The sequence below is a fragment of the Balaenoptera musculus genome, chromosome 10 (genome assembly GCF_009873245.2).
Source record: "Balaenoptera musculus isolate JJ_BM4_2016_0621 chromosome 10, mBalMus1.pri.v3, whole genome shotgun sequence".
Classification (NCBI taxonomy): domain Eukaryota; kingdom Metazoa; phylum Chordata; class Mammalia; order Artiodactyla; family Balaenopteridae; genus Balaenoptera; species Balaenoptera musculus.
The window spans coordinates 81,798,767-81,824,410 of record NC_045794.1 but is presented as its reverse complement, the minus strand read 5'-3'; the positions used below and the strand labels follow the sequence as shown (position 1 = coordinate 81,824,410).

Below are 25,644 nucleotides of genomic sequence, written 5' to 3'. Positions count from 1 at the left end.
AGCAAGCCACTTAACCTCTCTGAATGTCCTTCTCTTCATCTGTCAGATGACAGGTGATCCCTGGTTTACTTCCAGCACTAAAAGTCTGTGAAAGTTGTAGAAGATGTAATTTCTGTAAAAGAACTATCTCAGAACTGTGGGTGACAGTGCTTTAAGGGTATCCTAGAAGTATGTTTGGCGCCGGTTAAGATGGGAATCCTGCTGAAGCATGGAATTAATATATTTAAATCAGATGACAGCTATTGGAGACGAGGCTGGGGGTTTAATGGCCCCAAGACTTAACTTGCTAGAGATTTAATTTTTGCAAAGAAGGAAGGGGAAGATGCCCCTGTGGAGAAGATAGCATGAAGTTTAGAGCAGAAACTGAGAATAGCAGAGCTGGTTTAATAGCAGAGGTGGTTGGAGGTGCCTTTTGGTCAGACCCCAGGTATCTTACTTTCTTAACGGAATGCCAGTTACCCGACAGTCTGTCCCCAGCAAGCCACCCAGATGACAGAAGGGATGGAAAGCAAAGATGTAGGTGTGTGTGGAGCTGCCTTTGGAACTGGAGAGAGAGATGTTAAATTTCTGGTGAGCGTTTCTGGGAGGGTGGAGGTGGGGGAAACATTTAGCCAGGGATAAGCTTGCTTTTCCACAATGCATTTGCTGATGATATTGTTCTTTGCTGGGTTTCTAAACTGTATTGTGGTTACGTTCCTATCTCCTTCCTGCACTGATCTTTGTGCGCTGGGCTTGTGAATTCTGGGGATGTTCACAGTGCTTGGCTGAATAAGTTTAGGCGTTCTGCCATTTTCTGTGATTCAGTTTCATGGTGTCTTTTAGATGATGGAATTCAGGAAAAGAACTCTGTAAAGGTCAAGCCAGGAGTCTCGTTGGTTTATCTGGTGGTTTCTGCTATAACTCCTGGGAGGGTGTTGGTTCATTTGGCATTTGGTTCTAAGCAAACGTTACTACCTTTTAATAATTGTTGGTTACTAGATTGTTAATGGTGTGGGAGAGAATCCGAATCATGGAGCAGATTCATTAGGCTCACAAACACCAAATGGCGTTCCCCAGAGTTTCTGGTTGAGGGACGGAGCTGAGCTTCCCGACCCCAGCCCCCCCCTGCTGTGCCTCCTTGGGGCCCCTCCACCACCACACATTCCCTCTGCTGGGCAGCAAACTGACACTTCTCCTTTGTTAATCACAGAGCTTTGCTCTTGAGAGCTCTGGAGGGGAAAAATCTCTCCAGGTTTATCAACTTGAGCAATGACTAAATTAGGAAAGTCATTTTATTGCGTTGTTTGCTCTCAGTCATTTGAAGATAAGAAAATAAAAGTGTTTGACCTGTGTTAAAGATTTTTTTCCCATCCTTCTTGAACTTCATAAAAATATTTATCCTCTGAAATAAATGACATGAAGAGCGAAGGTATTTCCATTCTCTTCGGCAAATGTAAAACACAGTTTGCTTTTTCCAAGATGTGCGTGGATTGGTAATTACCCTTGACATAATACTAATGCATAAATGGTCTTTTTTTTTCCAGCCAACCCAAAAATGTTTTTAGGCAAAAGAATGACTTGAAAGTCGATTATTAAACCTCGGGCACCCTAAAAGGTTTTTTTGGTGTTTTGAGTTGTTTTTTTTTTAAGAAATATGATTCTTTGCTTTTTATTATTTTCCTCCTTCCCTTCCTTGATGCTACCTTGGTAGCTGCTGTGTTTTAAATATTGACAAGATGAGATAGTTTTCTGTTTATATCAGCAGTCGTCTGTCTGTGAAATATGGACGAATCAGAACGCTGGATTTCCTTTCTCAGCCATCCATCAGGTTCATAATGTAAGGTTACAAATGGTTATTTTTCTCTTCCTGAACTTAAGCTGTGTCGTGTGTTGCAAAGTGTCGTCAGTAGCTATAGGGACCATGTCCTGGCAATGCAGAAAATTTGTGATGTCTAACAACTCCTGAGATTTCTTTTGTCTCTTATACTTCATTCACTGTGCCTTGTCACTAGTTAACGTGCAAACATTGTCCTAAAATAAGAAACATACTTGGTTTTGAAGTCTACAGTTAAAATCTGTCCCATGTGAGTTTGGCTTTCATCCCAGGTGTCTGCGTTAGCTTGCTTTTACAGGAAAAAGGAAAAGGGTAAATTGATATATATATACCCATGTATATATCAGTGTTATTCTTCCCCATTTTGTATTTCCCATGTTCATGGGCTATTCAGTCCTTTGTGCCTAACAATTCTCAAAGGTTCATGCACTTTACTTGTGAGAAATATTTGAGTATGATTTGCATGATATTATATATAAGTTTTATGCAAATATGGGAGGAGTATAGCCAGGAGAGGCACCATTACAGCTACAAAGTGGTTCTCAGCCTTTTTCTTTTTTCTCCACTTGACAGTACTGAATTGGTCTTTGGAATGCGTGTGAAATCATGACCTGTTTTACTCTGAGCTGCTTAATATTCAAATATTCACAGTTCACCTTTGCATACTTTTTAAAAATTCATTTTTGTTTGGAAAGTAAACATTTTAATGTCTGGGTTTTTTTTCCATTTTGTATTTTAAAATACAATTCTATTTTCACACTCCATTAAATTTCTCTTATTGGATAGCCTGCTGTCTAAGAGGTTGAGACATTTGGTTGAGAATCACTAAGCAGAGCTCTTGGGGTGGCATGCAAAGGGCCTCTTTTGAGGTGCCATGTCAGGCACACCCCTCCTCCTGTGCATGGGAATTTCTGGCACTTGGGGACCACAGTGTCTATGCATTGCCTGGTACTGATGCTCCAGTGACCCCGCAGTTCCTCCTGAACACGTATAAATTCTAACCAGTGCTTTTTCGTGTCCAGAAGTGGCCATCTCTGCTCTTTATCATCAAAAGGAACAAATTCAAGATAACCAGCTGCATTTGCCCAAACCAGCATTCTTTGTCGTTGAAGATGTTTTAAAAGAACTGCAGCAGCATCTTGCTTTCATGTGTGTGTGAATGTTTGTAGGAGACCTTTCCTTACATTCACATCCAAATACATGTATACGTATTTATAAGTATAGAGCTATATGTAGCCCTCTTCAAAGCTGTAGAGATAATGGAAAGTAAATGTAATCACATATATCATACATGTTTGGGTAGCCCACCTCTGTTATTTGTCAGAATTATTGAAAGTGAAACCTGAAAATTACCGTTGTCATTTAAAATCATTTTAGTTTTTCATTAAGTGTTCTCAGTAGAGAATAATGTTTGTTAATATTCAGATCTAAATTTACAAGCAGGTAGGTGGGAGCAGTTCCTAGTAGAAAAGATTTAAAAGCTTCTATTAAAAAAATCAATTAAATCCTAATTTTAAAAATTCTTTAAAGAATAATACAAGGCTTGGAAAATACCATATCTTCCTGTTCATGTTAGAAAACTAAGTCATGCTTGGAAAATACCATATCTTCCTGTTCATGTTAGAAAACTAAGTCATAATCATAGCTTTTAATTATCTACTGACATCCTTACAGAACTTTTTTCTCAAGAAGTAAGTAAGAATATAGACGATGTTTCCCCTTTGTATTCTCAGAACATACAGAATATGTGGTATCTTCAGTTTCCATTTTTGGGGATAGAGAGCTATATGATATGATGTTTTAGAATTATATGTCTGGTGCACATGAACTAAAACCTTGCAGTTTTACCACCTTTTGAAATAATGAAAAGATTAAAAGCTACATTTTAGAATCTGCCATCCAATAAAAATCTATGAAATTTTGCAAATTTTTTTCTGTGTTATAACTAAATTCAGTTAGCGGTTTTATACTTTTCAGCTGGTGGTATGAGACATTTAATTTAATTACATTATATTGGGTATGGCCCAATTATAATCCTTCAAACTCAGCAGGCTATGAATTTCTAGTTGGCAGTTGACAAATACCTATTAAGCAGAATCAATTCTCCATTTAAAACTTTAATCTCAAATTATGTTCTTCTTTCATATTGGAAGGTTAATTTTTATTTGAGCTTGAAGGGATAGTTAATAATGTACATTTCCCTCTGTTTAACTGATATATATTAAAGGAAATAAATACATACATATATGCCAAGTAAACAAGGTTTTAATCCATGGCCAAATTCTTGGACTGTTAAGAGCATTCAATACGTGAACCTAAAGAAAAGCTTTTTCTCTAAGTATTTTAAGCTTTAAAGAAATATCCTGAAGATATTTAGTAAGAGTGCCCTGGATCATTTTCATTTCTCTTCTGCAATTACTTAAGCCTTTTAAAAAGCACTGCCAGTCACTAATAGTTTACAATATGACAGACTTTTACCCCAGACTTTTTCGATTTTATTTTGTTATTCTAATTAAATAGTATTGCTTCATCGTAACCCATGTTTAGATCTACTTTTCAGTAAAGATAAGACTTGATTATAAACCATGATTTCAGGCAAAAGACTTTTTAAGTCTGTTTGATTTTTATTTAATATTTAACAAGCATTTTTAACTGGGAAATTATTAATGTTTTAAACTTAACCTGAAGAAATACAGATATTATCTAGATACGAATGTACTATTTAACAAGAGCTAATACTGGGCTTCACAGTTGAAATTATTTTATACGCGAGGCAAAACCCCGTATTTGCTTTTTGGTCTCTACAGCTCCTCCGTATTATCACCACTCGACCTGTTTCCTCCATAGCTCATTCCTGCTGTAATTCAGCCTCCAAAAGGACGGAGACCTAAGGCACCCTTGTTCTCTGAGCACTTTTGTTTTTACTGCCCATCAACCAGGTGAAGCTGAATCCCACCCCAAGGATCAAGGCCACATCTGCCCTTTACAATAGAGTAATGAGGAGTCCATCCATTTTCCCACTGAATTAATTCCAAAGAGAAGAGTCAACAAGTACAAGCAGAGTCTTCTAAATATTCTTAGATCTAAGGTTAAAAAAAAATCAGTTGATGAATTTCCAGGAAGAAAGGAAAATTATATCCTTATAAATTCAATTTTAAGAACACTTTTCCCTCTGTTTGAAAACGAATTTCTGGAAATAGCACTAAGTCTGACAAAATTCAGTTTCTATTTCCAGAAAGGTAGATTCAGTCCCTGTAGGGAATTTTTAAAATATCTGGACTGGAGCAAAGTTTCTGGGCCTCAAAGAAAATAAAGTAAGGATTCTGTTTCTCTTCCCTATAATTATCTCCCCCCATTGCACGTGGGGGAAGTGTGTCAGATCACTCTGGATTCAAAGCAGTGGTTTGTGATTTCTGGACAAAGTGGAGTCATAGGAGAGCAGATGATGGCGCTGCCTAAACAGATTAAATGGAAGCACCACTGATTTCTTCAAGTGGTTATCAAATAAGAGATGGAAATGATCTCCAGACTGAGGTGCTGTATGCTGGGGCTTGTAATTCCCAAAATGGCTGCTGCGACGTCTGTGGATGATGTAAATATTTGCATCAGCATTCTGCTTTAAGTATATGTGGAACTCACATTGAAATTCAATTATAAAAGTGCCTGAGTTAATTCAGCAATTAGAGAATGAGTTTGCATATGATTTGCATGCTTAATGTACGAACACCTCAAATGTCCCCAGAACCCCAGCTTCACCCCACCCATCCCCACCCCTACCCCCCAACCCTTGCCCCGCAACCCGTGGTACCCCCAGCTCCTGCCATGTCTGCTCAGGCTTTTTTGAAAACTGCCCATTGAGCTTGGCCAAGGTGAACCTCAGCTAAATGATGACAGGGCTAACGTGAAGATTGGATGCTTGGTTTGGGTTGTCACATCAGCGGACACTGGATCGAAGGATCTTTTGAGGTCAACCAGCTCCTTTTGTATCATTCCACGAAGTTGTGTGCAAACTTCTGTTGTTCCGTTAACAGTGTTACCTGTGACTTAAATGTACAACACCTGTTTGCTATGTTGTTGTTGCTTTATCAAGGGAGGGGGGAGAACAGGGGAGAAGGTTAATGGGGGGAGATTAGAGGATGATTTGCTAGATGTGGGGAGAGCTTTTAGTTAAGTACTCACAGCTGCATGTTTCCAGAGTTTTAACTGTTATTTAAAGGTTATTACACTCAGCTTCAAAAGAATATTGAAATTCGCATATTCTGCATTTTTAATCTTATACTAGTTTTTTTAAGAGCAAATCACAGCCAGTTGAAATAAAGACTGGAGAGATAATAAAGATCCAAACGTTTGAGAGAGAAGGAAAAGAAAAGATCAAAATAGGAAGTCAGAGGAAAACTTACTCCTAGTTAATTAATTGCAATCAGTTATTGCTTTCACAAAATAACAGTTTGTATAAACATGAAGAAAAAACTCAAGAATGAGTCAGGGATGGGTCATAAAACATAGGATTTTTGTTTAAAAATGCTAAAGTAAATATTCCAGATAAAGCCTTAACAATATCAACAGACGGGAGATGGGAGAACGGAGCCCTGTGAGAGTAAATCAGCGACTAGAACGAAACTAACACAGAGTAGCTCAGGGCAGAGCGTAAGAGACGAGCAGAGGAGTTCTGACTGGTCACACACTCTGGTGAGAAGCCAAGGAGATAATACGAGGCTCACTTTGCTCTTACCGTGGTTGGGAGTCACCCATCTTAAGGAGAAAAGCTTCAGGCTCTCTGCTTCACGAAAAGGCTTGTGCATTCCTCTGCCTCTATGAAAAGGCCTTTGAATTCCTAAAGGGCTCTAGAATTCTTTTGTTTTTTAAAGTCAGTTAGGAATTTCCAGATGGCAAAGCCTATGCCTAACCCTTTCCAGAAATGACAGCCACCTCACATTCCTCCTAAAGTAAGTCCAAACTGCACAGAAAAAAAAGTGGAATGGTAGTCCTCTTCCCCAAAACACACATCCTATTTAAGCTATTCCTGGAGACTTGGGGCTCTTAACCTTTTGAACTTTCTAAAGCATTTCAAAGAATTTAATGAAAGTTATGGATTTTTCCTCCCAAAACATACACCTACATCCAAAATCTGCAATTCTTATTCCAGACTTCTTGAAAATCCTCCTTAAGAAACCCGTTTGCCAGTACTTCTGTGGAACTTTATCTCTAGCCAAGGTTTTATTTGGTTTTGGAGCTCAGGAGACCTCTTTATACTCTTCCAGCTCCTGAGAGAGGTAATTTCTCATAACTCTGTAAGACCAACCAAATCCAGGTTAGAAGAGAGTGGCTTTGGAAATCTGCCTGTTGTCTAGTTTTAGTTATGTCCAACAAAGAACCGAATCTTGAACAATCAGAATCTTTACGAGGGAAAAGAGTGAGAAATCTCCCAACACGGGCCTTTGACTTTATAGATGCTCATACTAAACCATTACAGTAATAAAACATATCGAGGTTAACCTTATGGAAAATGATAATTAAAATGATAGAATGTCCTTCTGTCTTAGGCCTGTCTTAGTGGACATTTATGTACTATATGATACACCAGCATATGGGAATGTGCTTGTATTTGTGGTCAGGATCCTCAAGTACATGCATATGCACGTATGACCAAACCTGGTATTTAAATATTTATTCTTCATTCATGCTTTAGGTTTTCTGAGGGAGGTAGCTGAGTATATCCAAGACAACCACAGTAGTATTGTACTGATACAAATGAATTCAGAGGAGGGAAACCAGGTATCATCCATTAGTACATTTTTCTTCTAAAATTCTGTTTAGTGTCACACCTACTGTATCTTTTCTCCAGAGATATAAAATTATTCAGAGTACATGGTACATGTCCTAACTGGGAACTGAAATCTATGGAACTGTGTATTCTGAATGCAAAAGCAATTCAAACTAAAAATTTCAAATAGTCAAGTTTAAAAACAGAAAAGTCAAAGATTGTATGTTCTTTTCTGTTGGAACAGAAAATTAGTAAATCATTTATGAATATCTTCATGTTTTATTTTAAAATTACTTAGCTTAGGGTGTCATTCTAAAAATAGAATAGGTCAACTTCTTTCATACCTCAAAAATTAACTCAGCTTTGGGAAATATGATGCTAAGACATATAAAACCATAACAAACATATAATATACATTTGCACATTTACAGCACACAGGTATAAGATGAACTCAGGCCAGCTATAGGGAATGAACTTGGCCTACTGCTCATGTTACCTCTAGAATAAATGTGATTTTCAGACAGGAGACTGGGGAGAACCTTCCATTACCTTGCGACCTCCAAACGAAGCCACAGCCTCAACTCCAGTGCAGTACTGGCAACACCACCCGGAAAAGCTCATCTTCCAGTCGTGTGATTACAAAGCTTTTGTAAGTTACCCAGAATTCAGTACTTGGGTACCAGCAGGGATAGAGGGTGCATTTCTAACCTGTTTACTTTTATATTGAAGGTATCCCCAAATGTCCATCACTGAAATTCCTAAAATGTTTTCCCCTTCTCTTTTTTCTTAAAGTAGCCTTCTCGCCACAGAGAAAGTCCAAATAAATAGAGCTTTATAACCCTTTCAATCTTGTAAGCTTAAGGTCTGTTTTGTCTTCTTATATAGTTGTATATTTTAAATTAAATGTGATAAACTGCTATCTTAAAATGGAAATGAGTATAAATACAGCACATATAGACGTTTCCACTTACAAATCTCAAAACATTGGGTCTACTGCTCTATATAAATACCAGATTCTTTTCATTGTCATCATTTGGATTATATTACAGTACTGGGCTTTTTTTTTTTTTTTTTTTTGAAATAGGAGAGGGAATCAGGCTTAGCTGAGAATTGTGAATGATATGAACAGGTAAATGTTCAAAAGATACCATTGGTTTGGGGGCAGGTGGTTGTCATGACTACGGCAGGGAAAGTGGCTGAACCCAGGACAGAGCATTGAAACTCTCTCTTAAAAATAAATGTTTCAATTAGGACAAAGTTTCCTGATACCTTAAAAGATAAGGATTTCACCACGATCATTTTCCTTAATTTGATGAAGATGTGGATGTTCTGATTATCTCACAGAAGTTTAGGCTTTTTTTTCATTTTGTGCTATCTGCACCTCTTTATATCTTGAAGCATTGGACTCATTTCAATAGCGGTCTTCCCAAAGCTGTGGGATTGAAATGCCTCCCTCCTCCAAGGCTCAAATGCCAAATCCCTGAGCCTTTCTGAGCATGCCTTTCTTGGAAGGCTTTGACCAAACCCTCTGCTATTGTGCCCTTGCACAACCTCTTCAAGTCAGGGACCTCCCGGGTTGGTAGGACTGATTCCCAACCCAGTTTTTGCAGAGTGCCAGGGTCTCCTCAGTCATGTCAGGAAAATAATTATTTTAATGCACTCTTTTAAAAAAGACATATAGAGCTCTTTCTATTTTTTTAAGGGAATTAGAGAAAAATGATAAATGGAAAGAGCCCTGTTGAAGCTTCAAAAGGTTGAAGGGGAGTCAACTGATAGAAAGGCAAAATAGACATTTTGCTAAAAACTATTTGCCCCCCCAGCCAGAATTTGAAGCATGCGTGACGATTTGTACCAAGGCCGTATTGGAGCCGATCGCCTAACAGCAAAGTGGTTGGTCATTCCTGGGAGGAGACATTCTCATCCTTCTCCTGCCCCATTCAGCCCCTCCAGTGTCAGTTTGCACCAAAGACTCAGCTCTCTGGGCTGTGGAACAACTGTGAATGACATTCCCCCTCCCCGCAGGCTCCCAGCCTGTTCTCAAGTGGATCAACCACAGGGCACACAGCTGTGAATGAAAAAGGTCCAAAACTGCATCTCTGCCTAAGAACAGCCTAACATTAATTACCTATGCAGCCAACTAAATCCAAACGGGGGTGCATGTTGCTTAGCTTCTCAGCTGTCTCATACAACCCTGTAATTACATAGATAGTGACGTGATTTATTTTTGCAGACATAGCTGCCTCAAAAAAAAAAAGGGAAAACGTTTTTAGATGCCCCCATTTTGCAGTTAAATATGATCTGAAAGATGGCGTCTTTAGAAACTGCTGCAGTTTTATTATAAAGAGCAATTTGCAGCTTTCAGAACTGTGCTTAATTCTGCTGCATTCTCTCTACATGTGCATTTATTTGTTAGGATTAGTTACTGTTAGTTTTTAAAAGTTATGCAGCAGCCTACAGCCAGGAAACCTGGCCAGTAGTACTTCTACAGTCTGCTTTTAAATTGCTACTCATATTTATATTCTGTTTTTCATAAATCGTTGAATTTTTTTGTATTTCAGTATTTAGGTTCTATGCTGATAAAAGAGCTCAGGGGGACAGAATCAACCCAAGATGCTTGTGCAAAAATGCGGGTAAGTTTGCCAAACAATTTTATTTCTAGTCACTGAAGTACTAAGTACTGGCTGTGGATATAAATTGCCACTTTTCAGATTACTATTTTCTTCATCTGTTGGTCTGCTGAATCACATTAGTGTTATATAAAAAGGTGTTTGGGTTTTGTTCATGTTTTTATATTTGAGCTTATGTCACTGTAGTTTGAGCTGATGTCTATTTAATTCAGTTACTCTTATTTTTAAAGATTTAAAGTAATTTTATATACATTGATCATTCTCCAGATTAGGAGAAAAATGACCTTTAGTTTACTAAAAGAAAATATTTTAAGCACCCACTTGACAGTCTGAGAATATTTATTGAAAAGACTGCCAACTAACTAAAAATTAACAAATGCAGAATATTGAGAGCATATTATAAAAAGCTAATATTCCTTATGAGCCTTCTTAATTATTCATGTTTTAATGTAAGAAAAACATTCAACTCTGAGCTGAATCATATAAGGACACAATGTTGACAGAAATGGCAATTCCAAATGTCTGTGATTGGTGGCTGCTGGGTTCTGTCGAGTCTGTATTAGCCAAACGGATTCTCACTCACACTACAGATCCCTGTGACCTTTTTCTTTCATGTGTCCTTATTCTTCTTCCTCCATAGCAGATGTGTAGAGGATATGGTGATATCTGACTGATGATACAAATTAAGAATATCGGACATAGTCCGTATAGCAACTAATCAGGGTCAAATTTAAGATCATTAGCAAGTGAACCCTAACTTTTGTCATTTATTTTATATGAGCAGCTTTTGGTGGGAAATACTTAAAAGCATATAATTTGACAGTTACAAAGGTAAACATGTAATGTCCATTGCTCACGAAAAGCTAAATACATGTGAATCTTCATGAATTTGACACCTCAGTATGTAATCGTCATTTTAATATTTTGATCATTTCAGTAGCACAAAAACTGAAACAGTTATCCTTCTATTTGATGTAGTTATACTTAAATTGTCAGGACCAGTGAATCTTTATCCCAGGTACTGTGTTTAGATGAAGAACACTGTGACGCATGCAGGAACTCAGGTTCCAGTTCTGTTGCTGCTTACTTGCCTTAGGAGTCAGTTTTTAGTCATAATAATAATAACTGGTAGCATTTACTGAGTAGTTACAGTGTGCCAATCTTCTGTGCTGAATACTTTGAGTGTTCAACTCATCCAGTCTTTACTACAAAGCTATAAAGATTAGTACAATTGTTGATCCCATTTTGCAGATGGAGAAACTGAGGCTTAGAGAGCTTAAATAACTTTCTCAAGGTCCGGCAGTGAATAACTTGCCAATCTGGGACTGGGTCTGTCTGACTCCAGAGCCCAAGCTTTTAACTACTACATTCACCTGCTTGTTCTGGGCTTCATTTTCTTAGAAAGTAAGGACATTGGACTGGATGCCCATTAGGGTTCTTCCTGGTTTTATAATTCTGGGAATCTTGTATACTAAATATCTATCTGATCTAAATTATGTCACCAGTGAACAATAAGAAATGGGAAAGGTTTTCAATCATCAAGCCTCATAATAATTTTAGAGCTATTTATGAAGATGTCTAAGAAATTAATTTGGCATCTCTGACGTAATACATCTGAGTCCAGCCACTTCGATGTGGTAATGAGCACAAATAGCTCATAGAGCACACAGCACCATTTAAAATACACCAAATCTGTGATTTGAATTTCAATATTTTGAAATTAAGTGGGTCTGAAATTCCATTTGGATAGCAATAGCAAAACCATTTTAATAGTCTCAGTGGAGAATAATTTAGTTAAATACTTGTCTATTGCTTAAAATGAAAAGGCCATCTATTTAGAAGCCAGTCTTCTGTTCTTTGGGGTGTTTTTCCAGTTTGCTGCCCTTGGTGTTTATTTTGGGTAGTTTACATGAAGATAATAAGTTTATTGCTTCTTAGGATATCATAAACCCTTATTTCCCATCGTGATTAAATAAACATCAGTCTTTGATACAGTAGCTGAAGTTGCACGCACTAGATTCACCAGAGCCTTTCAAAACCAGAAGCGCAGATTTGATCTGTTATCTGGAACTATTGAATTGTGAATTAGAGCCCTCACCAGCTAAAAATGGTGTGGATCTCAACTTGCAGTTAATGTTCAGTTTGAACCTCCAGTTGCTGTTTTCTCTCTTTTCAACATGGTTGCATTTCAGCCAAAAGTCCCAGTGTAATCCAGTCTCCCCAGGGGAAATACTTAAGGGCACAGATGATCTTAAAATTGATATACTGTAATGTCACTGGGCCAAAGTATGGTGCACTAAAACTTTACCTGGTTTCCTCTTTCAATTCAATTGAAAAAAAAAAAGTTTTCAATTCAACAGTATGAATTTTAGCTGAAATTAAAATTTCTTTCTCGGTAAGAAGTAAATCAGTGTAGTTCCTTATTCTGAGAACTATTTCCTTAAATGTGTTTTGTTAACAAAGATGACTACAGTTTGGCTCCTGCTGTCACTGAGTACAATTCAGTGGAGGAGGCCAACATGTTAACATTAATTCTAGGAGTAGCAGAAGTATCACCATAGAGGTGTCTTCATGTTGCCATCAGGCGTGGTCTCCTAAAATCAGTTTATTGGGATTAATAACAGTTAACACTTGAGAGCTGTGGGCCAGGCCCTGCACAAGTGAAATGTACATTAATTCATTTAATCATGAGATAAGTATTGCTATTGTCCCCACTTTCCATATGGGGAGACAAAGGCCAAGGAAGGTTAAGTAACTTGCCCAAGGTCACCCAGCCAATGAGTAGTGGAACCAGGATTTGAACCCAGGCAGTCTAACTCCACCACCCACACTCGAATGCCCAGGCTGTACCACCTCTCACATGTGCCAGTGGGACGTTTATTGTCCTGAGTTTTAAAATAGCTGAAAAGGTGGATCATTTATGTTGATAAAGAAATAACTTTAGGAACCCTCAAAGAGTGTGTAAGATTAGTACCAACTAAATTAAACCATTCAGGTACAGACATATGTAGTAATTTGGGCTACATTCCAATGTACTAACATAAATAAAAATTTCAGGAGATTTTTTTTGCATCCTTAGCAACTATAAATATTTTTTTCCATAACACTTACTTTAACACGTTCAGTTTGCCCCAGCAGAAACCAAACACAGTTTTCCCTTCTCAGATAGTCAAGATTGGTTATTTTCTGAGTTTATATAAACCTGTTTATTCATCTCTAAGGTCCCATCAGTTCTGAAATAAAGATAATTCTACACTACTCTCCTGGTGTTCTATTATACACCTATTATTTCAATTAAAAATACACCATAATTAACTAACATGTATGAGATGATAGTAATTCATATCATTCCACAATATGGAATCACTTCTCTCTTTGTTTGTTCAGGTTAACCAGTCTCTTTCCTCTTCAAACTGTCTTAAGATTTTTTAATTAATAGACTTAACTTTTAGAGAAGTTTTGGGTTCACAAGAAAATTGGGCATAAAGCACAGAAAGGTCCCTCCATCACCACCACCCTCACGGTCTCCCCTATTACTAACATCTTGCATTAGTGCTGTACATTTGTCACAGTTATGAACCAATATTGATATATTATTATTAACTAAGGTCCATGGTTTACATTAGCGTTCATTCTTTGTGTTATACAGTGTTTTGGGTTTTGACAAGTGCATAATGTCATGTGTCCACCATTACGATACCGTACAGAATAGTTTCACAACCTAAAAATCCCGAGCTCCACCTACTCACCTCTTCTCTCTGCTGCTACCGTAACGCCTGACAACCACTGACCTTTTTATTATATCCAGTTTTGTCTTTTCCAGAATGTCATGTAGTTGGAATCATACAGTAGGTAGCCTTTTCAGACTGGCTTCTTTCACTTAGCAGAATGCATTTAAGGTTCCTCTGTGTCTTTTGTAGCTCACTTCTTTTTATCACTGAGTAATATTCCATTGTATGGATGTACCACAGTTTGTTTATCCATTCACCTATTGAAGGCCATCCTGGTTGTTTCCAAGTTTTGGCAGTTACGAATAGAGCTGCTGTAAACACTTTTATGCAGGTTTTCATTGTAAGATTCCCCCCGTCCCCGGAAGAATTATCTTCTGAATTGTGTTTAGTGAAAAAGAATCAATAGAAACTTGCAAGAAACCCTGATCATTTTTTAAGTAAAATTGCAGTTTTTGCCTTATCTTTTAGAGTTTTGTCTTTTTTTTTTTTTAATAAAAGCCTACGAGACTATCCATGTCTTGATACTGAGGCATACTTTTAGGAAGAATAATTTCTATGAATTATTTTGCACCTTAGTGGTACAACTGGGCTGCTTATTTCCTTTCCCATGACAGCTTTACAGACATGTCTATTTAGAATTAAAAATTTAAAACATATTAGTAATATGTGAGCAGTTGTAAAAGATACCCGTTTAATCTGAACACATTCATTTAGTGCTGCCTTTATGTTCCTGGTTGGGTTTTCCAGCTAGATTTGTGCTCAGAGCAGAGTCTTCCTTTCTAAAAGGATTCCTGAGAGGAATCCTAGCTCTGCGGTCCTGAATACAATGCTACCCTAACATATTCCCCACAGAACATGGAACCTTCCCTCTGTCACACCTCACATCACACTGTGTGACATCTGGTTACGCCTGCCCTGCGCCCCTTAGAAGGCAGGAACCGTGCGTGCTGTATCCCCAGGGTCTGCTGTATAATAGCTACCTTAGGAAGTAGCTGTGATGGTTCCATAAAGTAATGCCTGTGAAAGGTCTGGCTCAGTAAAATCTTAAAACACATGACCTCTTCCTCCAAACGTTGGAAAAACAAGTAAATTGATGGATAGATTTGCTTTGGATTATTTCATTTGTTTTTCCACACCTCTGATGGGGTCCTTACCCTGGTTTTCTATGTATACAGTATGTAAGAGAGTATTCAGAAACTTAGGGACCCTGCACTCTTCTTTCCAATTTTTAAAGGCCATTGCCAAAAGCGAGAAAAAAATGAAGGAACACTGTAGATACGATGTTATATGTAATCTTGCATTTCATATTTAGGGGAGGTAATTTGTTCCTAATTCTATTGGGAGTTGCTTCTTTTAACTAATGTGTCCACAGGACTGAACTTTACAAAGCAATAAATAGATTGCTTGGGCCTTTCAGTTCTCTTTGGCATGATTAGCTCCCACTTCAAGATTCCAAGAGGTACAATGTTTGGTGAAATGAGGGATTTGTTCTGGCAACAGGAGGTCCTACTATTCCATTTTACCTCCCAGACTTACTCATACCCCATCCCCTAACCCTGAGTTTTGCCCCAGGGAATATTTATCACTAATATATAGCACTCTCTCACTTCCCTCATTAAATATACCATAAGGAAACATCTGCTACTGTAAGAGGTAGGCCATTCTATTCAATTTAATACTCTGAAATCTGACCTTCCCTAATCCCATAGTTGACGGTTAGAAATGTTCACAGGTGTCACAGGTGTTTGCGTTCAAGGACATTTCCCTAAAAAAAAAAAGAAAACAAAAGAAAAATATCTGTTCTCAACTATAATAAGGTAGAAATCGGCCTTTCTGATGTAAGAAAGGAAATATTTTAAAATTATGTTTAAGTCAGGAATAAGCAAATCTTCCAGTGTACTTCGGTTTGGGGACCTCTATTTCCCAAAGGGCTTAGACAGTTTCACCATGGTTCGGACTTCTTGTTGAGTCTGTTCCCTTTAACTTTATATGATATTTAAACTTTTAATCTGGAAGCAATTCTGAAGTTGAATTTTAATATAGATTTCCAAATAATCGTCTGTGCCTTGGTTGAAGTGTGAAGAGCATCTTTTTTCTGTGCTTGCAAGGAAAGAAATTAATGGCAGAGAATGGATTGGAAAGCTTGAAGAAAGGTCGATTTTAGAATCAGGTGGAAATGTTAAATTAAGAGGCCTCTTTCCTTAGGAGAGGCTCAAACTGAAGTCATGTTTAGTCCTTCTGTCCTCATACAAATCCCTTCTATGAGGAATTGTCATTTTCAGAAATAATTTCAGGGACTACTTCTTAGGAACCAGGCTGGGAAAAAAACCTATAAACAACTGTTTTTTAAAAGTTTCTGTTGCCCAAGTTTCAGGGAAGAATCAAGTTTTATCTTTCACTCTCTCAAAAGTACTGCACAAAATAAATACAGGTCTAAGCCTGTAAGGTAAATACAGGTCTAAGCCCTTGAATGTGGTGTGTGTGTCTGTGTGTGTATTAAGATAGCAATACACACAATGAAACAGCTGCCCTTCTAACCCCTGTCACTGTGCTTTGCTCGTGTGTACTTTTTGCTTCGTGAGTATTGTATTTTCCTAGGAGTCTTCCCAGTGGAACACCAAACGGTCCCAATCACCTTATCCCATATCATCTTCATACCCCAGTTCTCTTTACTTTTTATTCTTGTTTTTATTACTCTCGTTACTGGCTTTTCTCCCATGTGACACCCTCACTGCTCCACATCACTGAAAGATGTCATCCGCCTCTTCTGTCTTTAATTTCCACTTGTCTGAAGCTCTCTTTCTAAACATAGTGAGTCAGTTGTTTTTGGTTCAGATATATTGTTCTGCTGAACATTCACTGTTGCAACCACCATTTCACTGCAGTCCGAGCATGTTCCGTAGAGATTATTCAGTTATGCTGACAGATTTTGATTTTACTTCTGCCCTCCTTTGCCAGTGGTGTGCTGTGCTTTGAAAAGCTAAGCGAAAGCATTAATCCTCAGAATAACAGTAATAGCCCAAATCTATTGATGTTCACTACATACTAGGCACTGAATTATGTCATCTCACAGCAACTCCACAAAGGAGATGCTATATAAACATACCCATTTTACAGATGAAGTAACTAAGACAAAGGGAGGTTAAAATACCTAGCCACATAGTTTGAAAAGGGTGGAGCTAAGACAGGAATCCAAACATACCCTCCTGTGCTCATACTGTAGTGAGTAGAGGAGGCCCTGGAGGAAGGAGCTTATCATTGGGTCCCTTCATAAATTCAGGATGACACCACACACACACACACACACACACACACACAACTCTGAAGCTGTACTTAAATGTGATAGACTGAAAAAGTCCCTGTGTTTTGCACGTTTACAGTTGACTTTTCTAACTTAAAAAATCTTAAATTTTTTAAACTTTACATTTGCTTCTTACAAAAGCAATACACATTCATTATTATTCAACTTTCAAATAGGGATATAGAAAAGAGAAATAAAAACAACTGTAGTTTTACCACCCAGAAGTGGTAAACACCCCTCTGTTAACACCTCGTTTGTACATAATCCTCCAGACTGATTAGTTATGCATTTATAAGCATCACTTTTCTACAAAAAATGGAAATATTCTGAGCCTGTTTATAATCTATTTTTAAGTACAATATATTTTGAAACATTTTTATTCCAATAACTATTCATCCCCAATATTATTTGCACTGGTTGAACAATATTCCAATCCATAACTGAACCAAACTTATTTAACCAGTTCCCCTTTTTGGTCATTAGGTCATTTTCAATTTTTTCCAATTATAACCAATACTATGGGTAACATCCCTATACCTAAGTCTTTTGCAGCTGGTCTGATTATGTCTTTAGAATAAACCACTAAATGTAGAATGACTGGGTCAAGGAGTATACACATCTTGAAACTCTGGGTAAGTATTGCCAAACTGCCTTACAAAAACATTGTTCCAATTTATACTCCCAGAAGCAGTCCAAGAAGACGCATTGATGTTTGCTTGTCACACCTCTCAGGGGCATAACTTAATATCTTGGCTGTGTTCCTAGTTGAGGGTGAGCTGGGGAACTTTTACGAGAAAACATACATCTCCAGCGTGACCTCTGGGCTTATCCGCTCTATCTGGTCAGCATCTGTTCTGGACATAACTCTAGGATCTGTCCTCAGGACCCAAACTCTTTATTTTATGTGCAGAGTGTTTTATACTTTCACAGTCCCCGAGGAACCAAGGGTGAATTAAATAATACTTGTTAATTGCTCTGAAGACCAAGAGCTGCAGCTAACTGCTAACTAAGGATTTTTGGAAATCACTTGTCAAGTGGAGCATAGTGTGTTTTGATAAATTAATGTCTCTCTGAATTAATGTTAAGATGCAGTACAACTGAGTCTATATGTACAGCAGCAGAGAACAGTTCTGACAGCGACTTTCAATCATATTGATCAACTGCATCTTTAGAGCAGAAGTTCTCAAAGTGTGGCCCCCAGACTGGCAGCATCAGCAGCATCTGGGAACTTGTTAGAAATGCAGAATCTTAGGCCCTACCGCAGACTTACCGTCTCAGTCTGTTTGTGCTGCTGGAACAAAAATACCGTATACTGGGAGAAACTTATTTCTCGTAGTTCTGGAGGCTGGGAAGTCCAAGATCAAGGCACTGGCAGATTTGGTATCTGGCGAGGGCACTTTTCCTGGTTCATAGATGGCCGTCTTTTCACCATGCCCTCCTAGCAGAGGGGGCAAGTGAGCTCTTTCAGGCCTCTTTTATAAACACATAATCCCATCCATGAGGGCTCCACCCTCATAACCTAAGCACCTCGCAAAGGCCCCACCTCCTAATACCATCACATTGGGCGTTAGGGTTCAACAAATGAACTTTGGGGGGATGCAAACATTCGGTCTGTAGCGCTTACTGAATCAGAAACTCTAGGGGTGGCACCCAGCAGTCTGTTATTTACCAAGCACTCCATGTTGTTTGAATGCTCTCGAAAGTTTGAGAACCACTGCCTTGGTCCACTGGGCATTCCAGTAAGGCTGCTGTGTAGATAGGCTATCCTGGTAGAACATTCTGCCACAGCGCCTGGATACCAGCCAGGGCCAGAGGAATAGAGACAGAGGGCATTGCTTTGTGCCATGCAGACCCGGCCAGGGTGTGTGAGTTACTCCGCGGTACAATAGCCGAGTCTTATGCCGGAGGAGGAGTTTGAATGGTTGCTGCCTGCCCACTGTCTGTTCTTGTCACGTGGCCTTACTTAGGCTCTGTATTCGCCCAGCCTTTGGGTCAGAGTCCTTGTGACCAGAAGAGCCCTTGAGAGGTCATTTACCCTCATTTTCCAGCCAAATGAGACTTACCCCTAAGTCATTAGGGACAGATGAGGGAAACTATTATTAAAGACCAGATGGAGAAACTTCCCAGCTGTCCCTAATAATCATTCTGTCCTCTCAAGAAGTCTTCTCATCTCACTGCTTGCAGTTTGAGCCAGTTTCCTGTTGCCAAAACGAAGTCCTAACCCTTCCCTCCTTGAAGCTGAACCTTCCCTCCTTGAAGCTGAACTTCACAAGATCTGTGGCACGTTTGCCATGCCATAGGAATCTCTTGGTGCATCTCTAGTCACATCCATGGTTCTCCTCCAAGTTCTTCAAAGCCCTCCATGCCTGGTTCTGAGTACCTCGGCTTTCTGAAAAGTCTCCTGAGTTCTCCACGTGTCGAGAGGCTGAGACAGTGATTCTTCTTTATAAAACTGGCTTCTTCCTCGTTACTGTACATTAATTCATTTGCTCATTCCTTTAACAATCATGGATTTCAGCAGCTTTTAGATCAAACCTTATGAAATTGCTGATATTTAGCCACTTTTGACCCTTAAAAATGGCAACTTCATAGGGTTCACCTGAGACCATGGGCTAGTCATTATAAGCGAGACAAATCGGGAAAGGTGTGGGCCGTCCTCAGGTGCATGAGGGGAGCAGACAGCCCCACCCCAGAGCGGCGGACGCCGCGGGACGGCAGAGGCTCACAGAGCAGGCGGGGGAGTAAAAGGAAAGGCGTCTCGTCAGCTAGGAGGCCAGAAAGTGACTTTGAAACTGAGCTTTCCCCAGAAAGTGAAAGGGTAAGAGTTCATTTTAAATGGCTGATTTGCGGTCTGTGTTTTCTCTCTTAATAATCCCCGCAACGTAGCTGGTTTTGCTGCATACAAAATCACCACAATATTGCTTTTTTGGTGTATTTTTTTAATCATTTGAAAGTCACTTGAGGCTACCAAACATAATTGTTTGATCCTATTTTAATTTACTTGCTGAAACTGAATATAATAATTAAGTGTTGAAACTAAGGAAAATATTATATGGCAAAATTAATAGTTATGACTCAGCACTGAATATCTAACTAGAAAGCGTTCTCAGGGTAGCCGTGTGTAGGTTAAAATATGCTCTAAGTTGGATGGCAGTAGACCATTGGGAAATCTGTGCCAGTCTGTGCTTAAAATACCCTGGCAATTATCGGGGTATTGTAAGAATGAAGGGTCGGTGACCTCCTCCCCGTGGACTGCCTCACTCTTTTTCCTCTCTGTGCTGATTACTGGGCACAATTGATTCCTGTGAAGTGTGTAAATGTCACTCTGGACTCAAGCCCAACATTACAGCTCACAACTGAAGTGCTTCCACTCCCCGTTATAAACCTCTTTGCTCTCATTCACACTTGTGAAAGTCCTGCTCTGAGCCGCAAAGGTCCCTGCAGTCTCACAAGGATATTCTCATACTGTTGATTCTGCATTAGAAAATGAGAAACTATTGATATTTTCAGGGTGTGCTGTAAGGCTAGAACAAAAGCTCAATGGCAAATTCTTACTTGATACAAATATTCCAAGCAGTTCATAATTTGTAATTTAAAAGGAAAAGAAAAAAGATGGTGAATTTTTGGATTCGCCAAGGTTTATTCATTCCTTGGTGAATCCAAAAATCCCTCTTGAAAAAAAAAAAAAATGTTCCGAAAGTGTTCAGTTACTTTTCTTATTAAGAACAATATTTCGGGTGTCCACCTCCAGACAGAAAATTATGATCCCTGTTCTGTATGATGCTTAAAAACAATATAAATCCAAGTGCTAAATAAAGGACTGGCTTTAAATTGAAGATTCAAAAGTTGCATTTTATTTTAGGTTTCAGAAATGTAACATCTCTATATAACTAAATACTGTTTCTCTTAGAATAATAAAAGGATGATCATCTTAATTCGGGAAATTGTGAAGAAAATACAATGGAATACCACTGTATTCTTTCAGCTTTCAGTGGGAGAACAAGATGCTGCAAAGGTTAAGTTAATTTGGGGCATTACCCGTACGTAGCTGATTAGGTTTGCAGAGGGCCTTGTTACAAATTAGTCTCTCCTGTGAAGCTGGCACTGAAGGGAGGGGATTTGAGGACTCCGGGAAACCTCAGAAATTCCACAGAGTGGGGCATAGTAAAAAGCAACTAGAAACAAAAGGGAACCACAAAAGAAAGTTTGCCCTGAGCATTTTACTGAGGAAATGGGCCTGAAGAAGAGAATTCTGTTTATACAAATAAGTAAGGCTTCAACGTTTAACATACACATATGGAAGTATTCACCATCCAGAAACGCAGCAAAGCATGAAGATAGGTCATAGAAACCAAGCTGCCTGAGAGCAGATGCTTGTAACGTGAGCAGTGGTGTCCAGACTACGTGCCTTCGTCCCTGGGCAGGAGAAGAAGAAGGTGGTTACAACACTGAAGAGAAGCTGGGGAGGGTGGGACTTCAGCTGCCTGGGATCAGGCTGAAGCGCCGAGCTCGCATTTTGATATCTGAAAAGCCTTCCTAAAATGAAGCGCTTATTGGATTTCTTGCCTCCCTGGTTAGCCAGTGAAGACTCAGTATATTTACCTTCTTTCTGTGCGCTTTCATCTTTCATTAAAATTATGTGTGAATAGACCTCTCTAAAGCTCTGTAAAGTACACCATCAGAAAATCCTCTAGATTCTAGAGTCCAGAAAGAGGTTGGATCCGTATCTCTTGTAGAAATATAATCGCCCTAACAGAGGTGCATTACCCTGAAGACCTCCCACAGCCCCTTTGAACTCTGTGGCTGCCAGATCCATCTTCTTCTTATCTTGACTCAGTGGAAAAAGAAGTACAGTTTGGGCTGCAGGTTGGAACCTGTGGCCACCCCCAGTACCGCCATTCCTAGAGGCCTGTGCACAGCCTGCATCGTTGGGACCCCAGTGCAGCCTCCAGTTAGGAAAGCAGGGGTTCTTGCCACCCACGAAAGAGAAATGACCATCCTTTATCTTTTCTTCTTTGTTCACCTTGGCTGGACATACGATGTGAAATCTTTGTATCAGGACAGAAATCACCGCGGATGCCCTCATTTCAGCCTCAGAGCCTGTGTCCTGACCTGCCTGTCTTTCTAGCTCTCTGCTCCTCTTCTTGGCATTCATCGCACCGTGTTCTTTTCTGTGTCTGCTGTCACCATTGTCCTGAAGCTGCTCTTGATAAAATCAGTAACAAATTTTTCTACTTGCCCAAAGCAGGGGTTTCACCCAGTAAAAGTAGCAGCCACTCCTCTGTGTGCCAGCCGCTGTGCTAGGCACAGATTTTTAGGCCTTTTTAGTCCTCCTGGCGTCAGGCACTGCTCCCACCTTCTAAGGAATCTTCTTGACTTGTGATACTGCTGTCAGGTTTCAGGTTCCTTCATCGACTCTTCTTACCCGTTTCTTAAGTATTAACCATCCCCTGAGGGGTGATTCTTATACCTCCTCTAGTTCTCTCTCTGAGCCACTTTATCTGCTCCCATATCCTCAGCCACCCCCTCAATGTGTTTGGATTTCCAGATCTGATTCTTGTTTCCTACTGGACATCCCCACCTGATTATCAAACTGATAATCACATTCAAGAGGGTTTTGTGCAAAAGCGCATTCCCCTCCAGTGTTCCTTATCTCGGCTGATGGCCTCTTTGTCCGCGGCATCCTCCCGCTCACCCATCTTCTGTCCGGGTCAGTCAGCAGATCCTCTTGATTCTTCCTCATCAGAGTGGTGGCTCCCCTTCCATTCTCCAGAGCATCCACTGCAACTCAGGTGCTTAGGTTCTCAGTTGAATTTACACCACAGCTTCCTGCCTCCCTGCATTCAGCCTCTAGCTGTTCCAGTCCGTCCAAGCACCAGAACCATCTTTCTGCAACAGAGATCTGGTCCTACTTAAAAGCTTCCAGTGGATCCCAGCCTGGTGGAGTAAGTCACAGTCTTCCAAACCTATTGTACCAGCCTCATCTCCCACCAGTTACCCAAACCTACTATATTATTTCTCGTTTCCAGATGTGTATGTGTGTGTTGATTGTGCGGCTGAAACAGCCTCTGTGTCCTCTTCTGCCACATGGAAAATTCCTGTCCAACCTTTAAGAGCCAGGTCAGTCACCCCTAGCAGGCAGCCGGTGTTGGTTGAATGAATGGACGAGGACCTGCCCACTCCCTCATGCAGAGTGAGGCTCTTCCTGCTCGGCACTCTGGAAGGTTCTGTTCACGTCTCTGTCACATTTGTCAGCATTAGCATTGTAGCCGCTCTCTGTATCAGGCCAAGCCAGGAATGCTGATGTGTACTTCATGTGCTGCTGCTTCCTCTCCCTCTCCCATGGCAGACGTCGTTCCCAACCCTCCTTACCACGGAGCCCAGACACAGGCTCAGAATCCTTCTCAACACAGCACTAGACGACCACTTTCAGCAGACCGGAGTCTGCACACAATCTGAGGTCTGGGTGACATCCCCCGAAGAAGACTCTGCATTTTTCCAGCACATGGGCTACCTACCTAGTATAACCACTCAATTGCTGAATGAATGACAAATGGGTTTTTCTCTTCTTTAGGGGGTTTTTCTTGATACTACATGAAATGTTGCTATTTTAACCTTAGGTTAGGTGTACGTTATTTCATGTTACAGATAGATCTGTCCATGAGAATGTATTCACAGCAAGAGATGAGCGAGGTGATTTGTTGAAACCCATTGTTACTCTCTGCAAAGAATTCTTCACACACACACACACACACACACACACACACACATTCAGTCCACCAAACCACTGCCTGTTCCTGCCCCCTCTCTCTTTACAGATTCAGCCCATGGCCTTGCCTTACAATCAGCACGCTGCATGTTATTTCCTCTAGCCTTGCCTTCACTTTACCTTGCACATTGTTAAGAGTTGGTTGGATAAAGCATTAAAAAAGCTAAAAGTATCTATCCTTACATTCCAATTGCATAATATCGCTTTTTGGCAATCACAAAAGAAAACTGGTGAGTCTGGGTAATTTTAGAACTAGTTAAAAAGCACTTTGAGGGAGCTGCTTTTTTCTATACTGTATGAAACAATTAATATTAAATAGTAATACTCTCAGTAATCCATTTTCTTTATCTTTGACGCGGATATAGTAGCTATCAAAAAGATGTGTCAAAAACAACCAGGAAAATGTGAAGCACCTTCTCCATGGCTCAAGTGAAAGATGAAATATAATTATCATTATTGAGTTCAATGAGTTTCATTCACACTATCCAACCTTCTTTCATTCTGGTCCCATTTTCAGAGTTTAAAAATGGAAAATGGGTAAGAGAAATGAAGAAATCAAGAAAGTTCATATTTTTCTCGGTTTCCTTAATATACATAAGACAGCTGGTTGTGGAACACAAAGCAGAAGCTTCTTGCGTGTCAGTCATAATAAGACTGTGCAATGTAATGAGCGGAACGATGAGAGAACAGTAAAAGCAGAGGAGAGACGGTCTGGAAAAGCCTGCAGTAATCTCTAAAATAACAGTTTCACTGCATCAACATATTGTCTGTAGAGCCTATTCTCTTTACTGTTTAATGAGTCTGTGCTGTCTGTGAATTACTGAAATGGTTTCCTCTCACCTTCTTATGTATTTTCTCTCCTATTATGTTCTCACCTGTCTTGTCTGGAAAATCCATCAGGCTAACTGTCAGGTAGGTTCTTCTTGATGTTTAATGTGATTATTAGGAGTATCCACAGCAGGAAATGAAGTAAACAGACTGTGAGTGACCTGTGATGAATGATGAAACTAACCAGAAAAGGCAAATGCTAAATTACAGAGAAACTTTTTGCAGATGCATAAAACCGTAGAAGCTGCAAACTGTGAGCATGTTCAGCCGTTGTGAACATCTATCCTAAGAGCTTAGCCTAAGGGGTCACAGCAGCTCTAAATGGTAAAGTAGGTTGCCTGGACTGTCCAGTTTTGCTGTGGCTTAAAATACAGCCTGCCCCCAGAGGGCTCAGTTGTCATGGAGTGGTATTATATCCTATGTGGCCATGAGCAATTCTGCTGTAAACTATCAGCTTTTATAGATTTGGCCAGGTCCAAGAAAAATTCACAACGATGTTTTTTTTTTTTTTAAGATCTTTTTGATGTGTGTGGACCATTTTTAAAGTCTTTATTGAATTTGCTACAATATTGCTTCTGTTTTTATGTTTTGGTTTTTGGGCCACGAGGCATGTGGGATCTTAGCTCCCTGACCAGGGATCAGACCCACACCCCGTGCATTGGAAGGGAAAGTCTTAACCACTGGACCGCCGGGGAAGTCTCCACAGTGATGTATTTTAAATCCCTATTTTAAGTACATATTTAGGCACGCCTTGTGCCTTGAAGAAAGAGAGAGACTAGGAAGAAATGGGGAGAGGTGGCATGTATTTTGT

At 39.6% G+C, this 25,644-nt stretch overlaps 1 protein-coding gene across 11 annotated transcripts in view; it reads left to right on the top strand.

The window, feature by feature from the left end:
* The window catches only part of ANKS1B (ankyrin repeat and sterile alpha motif domain containing 1B), a 953,137-nt gene that overhangs the window by 888,644 nt on the left and 38,849 nt on the right, over nucleotides 1-25,644 (top strand). For 6 of the 11 annotated variants that reach the window (XM_036866270.1, XM_036866272.1, XM_036866271.1 and 3 more), the window contains 4 exons: nucleotides 1,742-1,816; nucleotides 8,098-8,226; nucleotides 10,136-10,207; nucleotides 24,906-24,917. In XM_036866270.1, the coding sequence (XP_036722165.1) occupies nucleotides 1,742-1,816; nucleotides 8,098-8,226; nucleotides 10,136-10,207; nucleotides 24,906-24,917 (288 nt within the window). The remainder of the gene's footprint in view (nucleotides 1-1,741; nucleotides 1,817-8,097; nucleotides 8,227-10,135; nucleotides 10,208-24,905; nucleotides 24,918-25,644) is intronic. The other 5 variants (XM_036866278.1, XM_036866277.1, XM_036866280.1 and 2 more) reach the window with 2 other exon arrangements.